At 52.4% G+C, this 14,662-nt stretch overlaps 1 protein-coding gene across 4 annotated transcripts in view; it reads right to left on the bottom strand.

Moving 5' to 3' along the window:
* Celsr1 (cadherin EGF LAG seven-pass G-type receptor 1) overlaps positions 1–14,662 on the bottom strand; it is a 135,412-nt gene that overhangs the window by 54,889 nt on the left and 65,861 nt on the right. For all 4 annotated transcript variants that reach the window (XM_075960259.1, XM_075960257.1, XM_075960258.1 and 1 more), the window contains exons 3-5: positions 5,196–5,418; positions 2,059–2,174; positions 1,220–1,308 (exon numbers count right to left, since the gene is read on the bottom strand). In XM_075960259.1, the coding sequence (XP_075816374.1) occupies positions 1,220–1,308; positions 2,059–2,174; positions 5,196–5,418 (428 nt within the window). The remainder of the gene's footprint in view (positions 1–1,219; positions 1,309–2,058; positions 2,175–5,195; positions 5,419–14,662) is intronic.

The raw sequence follows: 14,662 nt of genomic DNA on the forward strand, positions 1-14,662 counted from the left end.
GGTGTGCAAGCAGCATCCTTTATATTGATAATAACTGTCCCCAAATCCACAGGGCCAGCACTTTATGATCAAATGGAAATCTCTAAAATAGGACAGGGTGGATAGTAGAGACTCACTCTTCTCTCTGGCAACTGTGCCCTGTGCGACACCACAACCGCCACTGGGGATAGGCCTGGGGAAGTCCAAACCCCAGTCCAAGTACTGCTGACCAGCTCAGTGTCCCTCAAGGGCCCCAAGGAGCCTTTGGCCCCAGGCCCTGGCAACTCTGTCCTCTGTATCACCGTAAAGGCTGCAGAGACTGACTGGGCTAACACTTAACCCATGAGAGACCGTTTCCACCCCCAGCTAGGGACATAGAATGAGGATCAAAGACTACTCTTAGAATCTATGGGTGGGTGGGTGGGGGAGCCTTCAGAAATGAAAAGATGCCCAGGGCAAATGTAAGGGATGACCTTGGAGAAAGGGAGACAGCAGTGACTGGTAGGGAAGGATGAATGAGAGGCAAGCCCCATACTCTAAGGCCCCAAGAATAAGGAGATGCCATCCCAGGTACCAAAGGCCTGAAGTGCCGTGGACAGGAAATCCAGAAAATATCTTTGCTACCATACAAGTTGCTGCATAGAAAGGAGGTTCCTCATCTCCCATCTGTTGATCTAGCCTAGACTTGGATCTTAGAAACTTTGGGGAGGATTGGGGCCATGATCAGGGAGGGGCAGGAAAGACCAATATAGACTCACAGTAAGAACCAGACTCTGTGTGTGTATGTGTGTGTGTGTGTGCATGCGCACACACACAAAAAAATCACAGCCCAGGAAAGCACATGACGTTGTGACTGCGTGTTTCCTTACAGCCGATAAACTGCAAAGCACACCTGAGACACCTGTCTTCAGAGCCAGGAGTGCACCTTCCAGTCACAGCTCAGGCAGCTCTGCATCTGAGCTGTGTCTGGCCCGCCTAGAACTGACAGAAGCCACAGACAACCCAATTCTCTGCGTCTGGTCTTAGTGCATCCGAGTCCCTGCCTTGTCCCCACAGCTCCAGCTCAAGGTGTGGCTATGTTCACAGAATCCTCCACTGAGATCATCCGCTCCATTCCCTTCCAATGGTGCTTGCTTTTACATTGCAGAGTACGAACATCGAACATCATCCTGAGTGGAAAACCCACTGGTCCCCCACTGGCCGGAGTAGGAGGCGAGGGGGCCCCGAGGTACCTTCCTACCTTGTTGTAGTACTGCACCAGCACCGAATGCCACCGCCCATCACTCACACCGCCAGGAACCTGCGGGGTCACCGTGGTCGTGGTCTCACCTGCACGGCAAGAGGGACAGTCTGAGAGACATAGGCTTGGGGGCCTTTAACCAGGCTTCCAGGCTCCAAGGTAGACGTGCTGTTCATAAAGACTGGCTGTGTGCCGTTTTCTTTGGTACAGCCACCGTGGGAAGTCATCCCCCACCCCACCCCTACATGGAGGACTTTAACCTGAGTCAGAAAAGGTTGGCCCATCCCAACCCCCCCCACTTCCCTATTCTTCATATCTGTGTCTGTCTGCTCCTCCCATGCTGGTGTAAGCCATCACAATAATTTACAGGTGCACTGCACTTTTTTTATTGTTATTTTTAGATTTATTTGATTTCTATGTGTATGAGCATTTTTCTTCCATGTATATACATGTGCACCATATGTGTGCCAGGTACACTCAGAAGACAGAACAGGACATTGGATACCCTGGAACTGGAGTTATGAACAGTTGTATGCTGCCACGTGGGTGCTGGGAACCGAGCCCGGGTCCTCTGCAGAAACTGCTGAACTAGCTACCTCTCTGGCCCCATCGCTGCATTTTATTTACTGATTCTGATTTAGGAAATAGGCTTTGTCTGGTGCTAACAAGTAACACTGCAACAATGTCATTTTCTTGTACTCTGATTTCTTCTAGAGGCCAGATTCCTAGACACAGAATCAGAATTGGAAGGGTGAGCAGCTGGGCACTGCTGTGAGGACAGTTATAAACTTAATCCATAAGGGCCTGGGAGATGCTCCTGTAGCCGCAGGAGGCCGCACCTGCCGAGAACGTGAGCTGCAGCTGCTCCTCCACAATCTCCAGGGCGATGAAGTCATGCTTCTCGTTGAAGCGGCCATTGTAGAGCAACAGGGCGTTCCTGTCTTGGGTGGCAAACCTGTGGGTGAGCGGCATGTCACACAAATGAAGGACCCCAGGGCCACGAAGATACACAGGGGTGACACGGCCAGTCAAGGGAGTGAGCCCAGAGGACCATGGTTCAGGGGAGAAACTGCCCAGCAGTCTTATCATGAGATGCTGGTGGCCCGGCAGACCTGATTCATGCATCAGAGCCTTGGGGACACCGGGATGGCCGGCAGAGTGTGGAAAGACTCCATGTGGGCGGGAGAAAGGGAAGGAGTGAATCAAGGTTGCTCATGAAAATTAGAGGTTAGAGACCCCAGGAGCCAGACAGGTACGGTAGCCACCTGTAATCCCAGCACTTAGGAGGCAAAGATGAGGGGCCTTCAGGGTCAGGGAGACTATCTGGAGTAGGGGAACACCGAGTTTAGGAAGAGACCCTGCTTCAATAAATAAAGTGCAAAGTTATTGGAGGAGACACACGATATCAACATGGGGCCTCCACATTCACTCATGCGCGTGTATACCCACCCACCCACCCACCTACCCACACACACACACACACACAGAGAGAGAGAGAGAGAGAGAGAGAGAGAGAGAGAGAGAGAGAGAGAGAGAGAGAGAGAGAACATGTTCAAAAGGATGCCAGCCCATTTACCAACCAGAAGTGTGTCTGAAGGCAGAACGCAAGTAGTTTATCTTCTGCTATGGATCAGATGAGACCCCCAAAGTGCCCCTTTAGCACCAATGTCTCTGCACGAGCAGGTGCCATGTCCTCAGCCTCTCGTACCCATGGGACCATTTGATTCTGGACTCTCTGGGTCCGGGTTAACCCCTCTTACATGGTACCCTCCTGGCAAGCACCATCCATTGCTAAAGAGAGAGAAATAGAGACAGGGCCCAGGGCTGAGGGGAGGGTGGGAAAAATGCAAGTAAAATAAGAAAAGACAGAAATAGAAACCAAGGCTTGTGGGGCCGGAGGAGAAGGAGCCAAGAATAAAAGGGATGAAAGGCGGCTGGGAGTGGGGCCCACTTGGGAGCCCCAGCACTTGGCAAATAGAAGCTAGAAAGAGGAGACGGGCCATGACAGAAGCCACCTGAGACAAAGGCAACTCAGCCGGGCTGGGCAGCTCTCTGCGGTAAGAGGGGCCTCAGCCTCGGCAGCTTCCAGGATGTGTGCTCCGGGAAACTATGTGACTGGACGTCCACTGCTCTTTTGTGAGCAGAATTCTGGGGGAGCTTTCTGTTCTCTTTCCTGTGGCAGTCACATGTAAAGGCCACCAAAAGCCACCACAATGCACATGACTGACCTGCTGGCCATACCAAGGTGGGAGGCAGCCATGACTACACTCCAGAGTTACAAACCCCCAGCTCACGCCCATCACATGCTGTGACACATTCACCAGGGGACACAAGGCTCCTCTAATGTGGAAGGTGGCTATTTATGGGAGTCCTCTGTTGCAGATACGGTGTCACAGTGGATCCTACCGCAGGGCCCTTGCTTTGCAGGCTTGTGCCATAAGGGGCAGCCTTTTGCCGGGAGACGAGAGTCTTGACACAAAGGGGCAAACAGAACAATTATCCCAGCTTGGTTGAACAGGGCTCAGTATGTACTGTGCCAATAGGCAGACACTGTTCATTTTATCAGGCAAGTTGAGGGTGGGGGACAATAGCAAGTCCCAGTTACCAGGCCCACCCCACATCCTTGGACCATGCACCAATGGGAGGGACCAGGGTAGCCCAATGTACAGTGGATGAGTTCATAGAAGTCACTTGTCTATGATCGGAAGGACTTCTGCAGGGGGGCTTCATCCTTGGGGCAGAACCCAGGGACAGGTTCCTGCTCTGTCCATCCTGAGAGGTCTGGTCCTCAGCAGGCAGCTCAGTGAAGAAAAAGCTGTTGGGTGACCCACACAGGAAGGACAGAGACTACCACACTTCTGTCTGGAGAGCTGAGCTGCAGAGAGTCACTGCAAATGCCCACGAAAACACCCAGCAGAAACTTCACCCTAGTCAACCAACTTTAAATTAGCAGAGATCTTCAAAATGGAAATTCTAGATTTTCTTTTAACTGAGCAACTGTGATGGGCTCATGCTACCTAGAATGCAGTGAGTTCATTTGATATTCTGTGTCTATATCTGTACACATGTGTGCAGGAGCACGCGTGTGCAGGAGCATGCGTGTGCAGAGGCCAGAGGCTGACATCAGGTGTCTTTGATCACTCTCCATACACTGTTCTGTGTGTGTGGGGTTTGAGACAGGGTTTCTCTGTGTAACAGTCCTGGCTGTTCTGGAACTCTCTCTGTAGACCAGGCTGGCCTCAAACTCACAGGGATTCACCTGCCTCTGCCTCTTGAGTGCTGGGATTAAAGGTGTGTGCACCACCACCGCCCATCTTCTGCACACTGTATTTTGAGAAAAATTCTCTTGTTCAGCTACATTGGCAGTCAGTAAGTCCCTAGAGTCCCCCTGTCTCTGCCTCCCCAGCTGTGGAATCAGAGCTGTGCCTGGCCTTCTACATGGTGCCAGGGATTTGAACTCAGGCTTTCATGCTTGTAAGGACTTTAACAACTAAACCATCTCCCCAGCCCCAAATGATAGGTACAAATATTTTTAGGTAGCATCTAAATTCTTCTGGGGGAGAAGGTACGAACAGCACACATTCAGCCTGTCACAGATAGGGACCAAGGCAGGGCAGTTGGGGTCTGAGCAGCCTGCTTTGTGATATACATGTTGGACTGGAAGGTCTGATTCCAGGGCCTGCTCCACTGGCTACAAACATGTCAACAATATCCTCATGTTGGCTGGTGGACAGGACCCAAATAGCCAGGTCAGTTTCCAGGCCTGGGATTCTGTCTGTCCTCTCTCAAAAGCAGCAGCATTGATACTCTGCAGTCACTGTGCAGAAATAGCCTCCTCTGTCATCAGCACGGCAGCGATCCGACCCTTGAGCAGCTGGTCCAGCATCTAACACCGAACAAGCCTCCTTGGCCACCCGGAGCCTGGAAAGTGAAGGTACCTTCCCAAAGGATACTCACGCACAGGGGCTGCACTTACGAAAGGGAGACGGTGAAGTGGAAACGCTGCCGCAAGCCTCGGAAGGTGACAAAGGACTGGGGTGGGAAGCTCCTGGTGCTGACTTCGCAGTACGGATGCTCGTACTCGCCAGGCGGGCATACGCAGTGGAAGCCTCCAATGAGCAGGTTCACACAGGTACCCCCGTTTTTGCATACGCCACTGGCACAGCGGCCTGAGCGAACGTTCACCTGGCAATGCTCCCCTGGAGAAGAAAGCGGAGGTCACAGGAAGGTTGTCTTGGTTTGCTTCCCTGCCCCTCACTGTGGTAAACACTGACCAAAGGCAACTTGGGAGGGGCAGTTTATTTCAGCTATTGTCTGTCATTGTGGGAAATCAAGGCAGGAACCCAAAGACAGGAGCTGAAGCAGAGGCCATGGAGGAGTGATACTTACTGCCTTGCTCTTCAGGGCTTGCTCGGTTCTTATACAACCCAAGGATAGTTCCACCCACAGTGGGCTGGGCCTCCCACATCAATCATTAATCGTGAAGATGCCCCACCGACGTGCCCCTGACAAGCTAATCTAATGGAGGTAGTCCCTCAGCTGAAGTCCTCCATGTCCAGGTGACTCTAGATGCCTCGTGTTGATAAAGAGTAGCCAGCACAGTGGCTAAGAGAAAGCCAGTGGACTATGGATGTCCCGAGACACACAGCTGACCACTGATGAGAGAGGCCTCAGGCTCAGAGGCTTAGATGCACAGGGACACCTGGATCTGGACTGTTGGCAGAGCTTGCTGTCAGCTTGCAGAGTCACAAGGGCTGCTCTCGAAGTATCAGAAACACTCTGCTCTGGAGGTGACCCAAAGATGACGGGTTATAGGGCCATCTTCCCCTGGGAGTTCTCCTCTACTGACTGTGTCGGGGCTGAGACCCACTGCGTCCCAAGCTGCTGCCTTTGTATCCCAGAGAACAAATCTGCTGAGACAAGAGGCTGGCATCGCTAATCCACCATACACCTTCACAACCACGCAGGCCATGGAAGGATCCTAAATGCCTCTGGTGCCAGGCCAGGCGTAGGCCAGGTTTAGACTAGGAGGGCGTGTTCTCATCCACCTACTGGTTCTGCACCGGCTGAGAGGGGCCCAGAGAAACAGGGCACAGAGAGAGGCTGCCAATGTGCAGAAGTGAGCGGCAGCTGTTTTGGTGCTTGCTCATCTCAAGTCCATCACGGTGGACACTTGCTCTCCCAGCCGCTCTGCCTGCCATGGCTCTTGGCTTGGCCGCTCTGCAGGGAGCTTTGAGTTGGCGTGCACACCTGCACACTCATGCCATCATATACCCCAGGTGACCCACTCAGACCATTCCAACGTGCCCATGTGTACACAGAAACATACCATCACATGCATCCTTACACCCACGGTCTCAGACTCAGTCTCAACCTCGGACACACATGCTCACACCTGTAGCTGCACTCGCCCCTCACAGACCATGTACATATGTACTCCCCCGACACACACACACTCTCACACTCACACATCAGCCGGCGCTCACACCCTTCTAGGCAGCCCTTGTGAGTACCCATCATTGGCGTGCAGATTCAGCTTAAGATGCGGCTCCCTTCCTTCAGAGCGCTTCACACTCTCTCTCTCGGGAGTGTTGCCTCACTATATTCCAGGTTAGCCCAGAAGCAGTCAAGCCCAGCACTGTGAACAAAGCTGCCCCAGGGACAGTCTGACACTGTGCTCACTAAACCGTGAAGACAAAGAGCCCTGCGGTCACCCTACCCACAGCCAGGGCCCGAGTTTAGCAGACCTGGGAGGCTCTGGGCTCCAGGAAATACCCAAACTTTCCCAGCAGAAAAGGCAGCCAGCCTTGTCCTGTGAGACTCTCCTATCTCCAGTTCCACCTAGCCGTTGAATGGCAATGTGGCAGCCCAGTCCTGTCACTTGAGTGTGGGGTTCTCTTCCTCTCCTGAAGCCCAGGAATTCCTCTTCAAGACCCAAAAAGGCCCCAAGGGTATCTAGTCCCCCCAATACACATATTTTATCTCCTAAAAACCCTGAAGATGGAAGAGAGTCCACCCCAAGTCCCGTATAACTTCACCTCAAGTGTCAGGCTGTATCTACAAAGACCTGATTTCCCAGTAAGGCGACATTCCTGGCTCTGTTGTCCCAGAACTGAAGTCTGTTCAGTGTGACCTCCATAAGACCTGAGACTGTGGGGGGCTTCTCAGGCTGTGTTCCAGCGCTGAGGGGATGGCGCTTCTGACCTTTCCCCTCCCAAACATAGGCCGTACATCTCAGCACCCAGGCAACAGCCCACCCAGTTTCAGCCTGCAGCCTCTGGTTCCTCCCAACAAACATACCCCACCCAGCACCAACTTCCTCCCATCATCTCCTGGAATCTCCAGCTCAGACTTCCCCACTCCAGCCTGGGGTGAGGGTTCTGCCCTCTGCCCAGGGAAGTCGACTTTGAGTCTTCAAGCCACCAACACCCCGCTGGCCCTCAGCTCCCCCAATACTCCGCTACCGTTCTCATCTCCTGGGACCTCATCCTACTGCCCCTAATCTTCACCTAGACCCAAGCACCCTAGCATGCAACTGCACACTGTTCCTTTACCCAGGAACCCAGGTCCCAGGGCATCACTCCAGGGACCTTGCAGTTGTCCAGTCGCTGATGATGAAACCCAGTGATGGCTGATCTGAGGTTCACCTCCCTCAGCTTTTGAAGGTCACACTGTGTCCCCTCCCCCGAGTCTGTCTCTGACTGTGGGCTCATCCCATAGGAAGCGTCACTGTTTTCTGAACAGGTCTAGGATCTCTCCCAGCTCCACTTACAGCACCAGAATGTGGGAGCGTGGGGGTGGGGATGTAGCCACAGGGGCTGTTTTAGGGTCAAGTCTGAAAACATCTGGTACACAGTGGGTGCCTTGCATGTTAGGGTGATGGACTGGTGCCCACAGTGAGGGGGCGTCTGAGAAGAGCGGGGTATGCAGCAGGTACTGGCGAGTGCCTGTGGGATGAAATCATACAGCACCAGGGCTCCCCAGATCCAAGGCAATGATTCACGCTTGAGTTTAATCCACGAGGTTACAAAGCCAACATCATTCATCCACTGGTCCAAGCAGTGTGGGTAGATATCCACACAAAGAAGACTTAGCTGTAGGGCTAAATACACCACTTTTATATAGGGTACTGTGAGCGGTGGTCACTGGGCTTCAGGTAAGCCGCTCCAGCCTGGAATGGAGCCTCATCTCCAGGTTCTAGTACTTTCCCTGGAGTCAACTCTAGGTCCTCGGGTGCCAACCCAGGGTCTGCTTTGATGTTTTTGTGAGAGCACCTGTCACAGCTGCCACTCCAGCCAATGTGTCAAAGCTGCATCTTGGCCCACTAAGGCCTTTCCTTGGACTTACCGCTCATGTGACTTCTCTGCACGTAGTTAGCCAGCTGCCCTGGGGTGGGGGTGTTCAGTTTACAGTGTATGCATGCTCCCAGCACCGCCAACCTGGAGCAGCCAACTTGACCATGCAGAGTGCACACTTGAGATCTGGGCTGTGATGATTTCTAACTCTGCAAGTCATCTTAGCCCAGGAGAAGGATACAGGTCAAAGTATGGGCATCCTGCATCCTTAATACTCTCAGGGAGACACTGTAAGAGATTTGCTTTGCTTTGGTATTAGATTTCTGAGACAGACAGACAGACAGAGTGTGTGTGCATGTACCTGCAGAGGTCAGAGGAGAATGTTAGAATGCCTGGAGCTGGTGTTAGGAACCAAACTGTAAGAGCAGCAAACTCTCTTAACGCCTGAGCCACCTCCAGCGCACCCTTCCTTTCTTGCTTCCTTTTTCTAGGTTGACAGACTTGGTGGGCGGCAGGTGCCTTTGTCTGCTGAGCCCTCCCTGACCTATCATTTTTCCTTTCTGAAACAGGGTCACCGCATGGCCCAGAGTGCTCCATCCTTAGCCTTCTACCACACCTACCAAGCAGTGCCATTTTGATGAAATAAATCTTCTCAGGGCTTACTGTCATGATTTAACTTTGTCCCTTTCTAAGATTTCACGGTTCAGAATCTGGCATTCCCCGAACATGCCAGGTGTTCTGCTCAGAGTCAAATGCTGCTGACTCATTTATAACCGGGGAGCATGCCTCCGCACCTCCACCCCGCATCCCCATTTCATAGGCAGCCCCTCCATTCATACCGAAGTAAGGTTAGCTTGGGCAACCTGATTGCCGAACTCAATAATTCATGGTGCATGCCACAAGGTCCCTGCCCATGAGGGACACTGGCCTCAGCCTGGTTAAGGCTGCAGACACATAAACACACATGGAAAAGACTGGAGAGAGTTGTGTAGAGAAACGCCCTGGAGCTGAGGCCAGACTGGCCCTGAATCGCATGCATGTCCCATCACTTAACAAGTGCCCTGCCCAGATGTGGATGAGTATTGTCCTGTCTGCTCAGAGACTCAGGCTAGTACTGTCAGCGCTGTTGACCCTGAATCTAAGCAAAAGCCCAGTATCATAAGACTTAGGCAAATGGGGCGCCTGCCACAGGAAGGAGTTAGTTGGTAGGTAGGAAAGTCAGGGCTTCTGGCTCAGAATGGAGGCTCTAGGAGATGAGAGGACACAATGCAGAGGGTAATCATGTTCAGTCTGAGGGAAGGGATGGGGGTCTGAGCTGGGGAGCGCTGGTCACGAGACCCACTTCAGTGCACCACGCACAGGAGCAGGGACTAGCCATGCAGAAGGCCTGACTCAGCCTCAAAGGGTGGTGCTCAGACCCTTAAGACTTGGAAGAGGGCAGGATGTACTCCCTGGGAGGGAAGGGCAGGGAAAGGTCTGCCAACTTAAGTTTTTAACTAAATAAAGACAATCCTCTCTCCTTTAATAAAGACGGGAGGGCTTTAAAGTAGAAAAACTAGAATTTCCAGAGGTACCGACACAACCCACAAAAGGCACACTTGGAAGCTGGAAGTTGGGGCAGAATTGAGGATCAGCAGGACAGGTGGAGAACACAGCAAGCAAGGAAGTGGGTGCAGGGTAGGGGCTGGAATCTGAGTGTGGATCATTCGAAGTCAGGTCTTAAACACACAAAGCCCCAGAGTGGCCTGAAGCCCCACCACAACTCAGGCCCAGAGAGGAACCTTGTGTCCTAGCAAAGAAGATGCAAGCCACTGTGCAACTCGGGGCAGAAGCTCCTCTACCACAGGAAATGCTGTGACCAGCAGTGGCACCGCAGGTCATTGAAAGGCAGGTGTCCATCAGAGGTCACTGAGCACTAAGCACACTGACCCAGCCTCCCATGTTTGCGCTCAGTCATTATTCTTTCTTCTACCCAGTCACCACACACCCACCATCTACCCACCCTTCCTCCATCCATCAATCTATAGCCTTCCACGCATTGACCCACCCACCATCTACCCATCTACCTGCCCTTCCCCCATCCATTGAGCTAGCTATCCCTTCAACTATCTCCATCTATCTACCCTTCCCTCTACCCATCTATCCATCATCATCACGCCTATCATCAATGAGTTCATGCAATGAATTGCCCGGCACAGGACACGTTGAGACACTGAGGTTACCAGAATGAACAGAACCACTACTTGCAGCTCTGGAGTCTCCTAAACAGACCAAATGTTTAGGAAAACAGAAAAGATGTGCTAAGAGGCTTAAAGGGTGTGGCCAGACTACAGAGCTCAGACGAAGCAAACCCTCCACACCCCAGAAGATGGGTCATGAGGCTGCAATTGGACCTGGAACCCCTGCCATGCCCACAGATTCTAAGTAGACCTGAGGAAGAACCTCCAGCCTCAAGCGTGCTCCACATGGTAGCACACATGGTACCTGCACATGTGCAAAATAGTCACCACCACAGAGCAGTTGGGGGCCCTCTCCTGGTGCCACACAGCAGCGTCTCACTCCCCTCCTTTGCCTCATGCTTCTGGAGAGACGAAGTGGAGAAGATAGGTCACGTCAGCAAAAGCCCCACTTCACATAGGGGTCGCACAGAGGTCACTCAGAACAACCCAGTGCCTGGAACATGACGCTCCAGGACAGAAGCAAAATCTGCAGAAGTCCTCAGCGTAGCCACCAAGGTGTGGGAGAGAGCGCCCTGCAGGCCTGCTTTGCAAAGGAGACCACAGACACCAGCAGGTAAACAGGACTAACCTGATGCTTTCTCTCTAGATGGTACCAGGGCCACATCAAGAGTTGAGCAATGCTATTACCACCATGAAAGCAGTCACAGCACAGACCAGTTGGGGCCATCAACAGACAACCTCCCTTCTAGGCAGGCCCCAATGTGCAGAAGGCCCAGAGACGGTCAGAGCATGTGCTGGATCACACAGCAGCAAGAGTAACGCACACGAGCATCAGCAAGGTCTGTAAGGAGTCTGTAGGGATGGGTGTGGAGTGTGTAAACACCCAGGATCACCCTTCAAAACCCACACCTTAGGAGGTTGTTGGGAGATGATGGTCAGGGCCTCAGGACTTCTAAAGCACCACTGAGAAGGACAGAGGTTCACTGGCCCAAAACCAGTCAAATGACTCTTGCTTTGCTTGCTGTATGGCTATTCTGGAGGCAGGCAGTCCAGACACCCATGTCCAGGAGCCATCTCCAGCACTTGAGAGGTTGGGTAAGCAAACAGAGCTCATTTGGCAAAGGTCTGGGATTGAGGTGCTCCTGGCCTGACTCCTCCCCCAGGCAACTGTCACTCCAGGCCCCCACTCCTCACCCACCCCGCCTCAGGCCCTCACTTCTTCCCCACTCCAGGCAGACTGCCAGGTTCTAGCCCCTCCTCTCCTCCCCCTAGGGAGTTGCCAGCTTTGTTTGACTTTCTCACCTCCTGGGGATAGAAGCCCAGTCTCTCAGAGCCACAAGCTCAGGTGGCCCAGCCCCTCCCTGCTGGCCAGGCAACCCAGAAGGTCTCAGCAGAGGGCCCAGACACCTGCTACCCTTTCCGTGGCTTCTGTGAGAAGGGAGCAGAGAGGGGGAGCAGGAAGCCCCGAGGCCAGGAGAAGCCACAGTGCTGGGGCTTGTCCAGGGTCTGTCTCTTTCTGATGACTTCATTGTCTTTGAAGCAAATTCTCAGAACTTCAGTCACACCCATATTTTTTAAATATAAATAAAAAATGCATGCCTGTGGCAAAGAGCCAGATCTCCACCCACCCACACTACTCCCTACCCTGAGAAGCCACCTGCTTGGCTAAGGGTTGGGGCCTGCAGAGCCGGAGGGGGATGGGGTACCACATTAAGTCTCCGTGTTCAGAGTGGCTCCAAGGGCTCCAAGGGGGTCCTATACCGCAGTGACACTTGGAACACGCCCCCTAGAATAAAGCACCTCCACGGCCCTGAAGCCACTGTTGGCTGAAGAGGCCAGAAGCTGACCCACCCTGTGTGGTGCACAGGACAGTTGCCAGAGGGCGTGCCCACAGCCTGAGCCCTAGAGCAGGGACTGTCCTCAGCAATTAAAAGACTCTCTGATGGGAAAACTATGACCAGAGGTGAAGGAGCCAAATGACCACAAGCAATGTGTTTTTTGTAGATTTAAACGAACTCTGAACGAACAGGGTTTCTCTGTGTAGCCCTGGCTGTCCTGGAACTCAACTTACTATGCTGATCAGACTGGCCTTGAACCTGGAGATCCATCTGCCTCTGCCTCTTAAATGAACTTGTTGAGGTTTTAATTTTTGTTGGCTTATTTTTGTTTGGTTTTTTTGTCTTTGTTTTTGTTTGTTTTTCAAGACAGGGTTTCTCTGTGTAGCTTTGGCACCTATCCTGGAACTAGCTCTTGTAGACCAGGCTAGCCTTGAACTCACAGAGCTCCATCTGCCTCTGCCTTCCGAGTACTAGGATTAAAGGTGTGTACCACCACTGGCTAAATGAACTTTTTAACACAGCAGTCTTCAACCATAGGGTCATTAACCCTTTTGGAGTTGAATATCAGATATTCACATTACAATTTATAACAATAGCAAAATTACAGTTATGAAGTAGCACTGGAATAATTTGTTGGTTGGCGTCACCACAACATGAGGAACTGTATTAAGGGTCTCAGGGTTAGGAAGGTTGAGAGTCACTATTTTAACACAATCTTTAATTTAAAAAAAAATAGGTTGTGTGTGTGTGTGTGTGTGTGAGGGGGTGGAGAGAGAGAGAATATGCTTCTGTGAATATGTAGAGGTCAGGAGACTTCCACCTTTACACAGTTCTGAAGATCAAACTCACCTGCCTGGATTGTGCAACAAGTGCCTTTGCCCCACTGAGCCATCTCCCTGGCCCTTTAACACAATCTTTAACAGTTGTTATCAGTTAGGGTGTTATGGCGACATAGAGACAGAAGGAAGGGGGACAGGAGGGAAGGAGAGAGAGAGACAAAGAAGGGGGGGAGACAGAAACAGAGGCAAAAGGAAAGGAGGGGACGGGGAAGGAAGACCTTGAGACTGGGAAGGAGTGAACGGGTAGAGGGGCTTTGTCCTGTGATTGTGGGGATCCGATTGGGAGTCTGAATTACAGCCAACTGGAAACTCTACGGACGGCCCCCACAGACAGAACTACCAGCACACAGACGGATATGGATACACAGGCACACACACACACATGTGCACTCACACAAATGTCTGGCCTGAGGAGGACACTATAGTGTGTAGCTCCTCAGGACCATGTACCCAGCCCCAGCGGGGATGCTGAAGACCCCCTTCAGCATGGGATACCCCCCCCCCACACACACACAGTGGTGTGCCCAGGAGACCTCCCTTGAACAGGTCTTGTGCAAACTTCTTGCTTGGAGTCAATGCCTTCATAGCTCTTGCTCTGGCCCTTGTGGTCCCAGGCAAGACAGAGGGGCTTTGTCTGATGCTATGGGGAAAATGAATGGGGCGGAGAAAGGCAGAGGGATGCATTCCCTAAAGTCCTTTAGGGTCACCGCTCAGGTCAGAGGCTCAGTTTCTCCAGAAAAGCTTGATGACCAGAGTTCCACAGTGACATTAAAACAGGGGGTGGCGGTGTGGAGACAAGAGCCAAGCTCTTTAGACTTTTCGCGGGTCTGCTAGCTCTCCTATGCCCTTAGCAAGTTTTTTATTGACAGTCCAGTGGGTACCAGGGGCTGTTAAGGCCAGAGGTAGTAGTCACAAAATTATGGACCCAAAGAAGATGCCACCCAATGCCTGAGAACTGGGTCTCTATACTGCAAAAGGCACTCTGCAGATGGGACACATTGAGGGCCAGGTCAGCTGGATTACCGGGAGAAGAGACGAAGCAATCACAGGATCCCGTGGGAGGCAGGTCGGGAAGTCAGAGCGTGGGATGCAAGGGCAGAGGAGGTGAAGGGCACCGCAGGTGGTTCTAGATGCTGGAAGGGAAGCAGACTCCCCGTGGGAGCCTCCAAGAGGAGGCAGACTGGCCGAACCTTCAGTTTAGAGCCTGGCTCCCTCCACATCCTCAAGTGAGTCCATCTGCAATGACCTGCAGCCCTCTGGCACAAACAGCAAGTGATACAGAGACACCCAC

Source organism: Microtus pennsylvanicus, chromosome 2, assembly GCF_037038515.1.
Source record: "Microtus pennsylvanicus isolate mMicPen1 chromosome 2, mMicPen1.hap1, whole genome shotgun sequence".
In the NCBI taxonomy this organism is placed as follows: Eukaryota; Metazoa; Chordata; class Mammalia; order Rodentia; family Cricetidae; genus Microtus; species Microtus pennsylvanicus.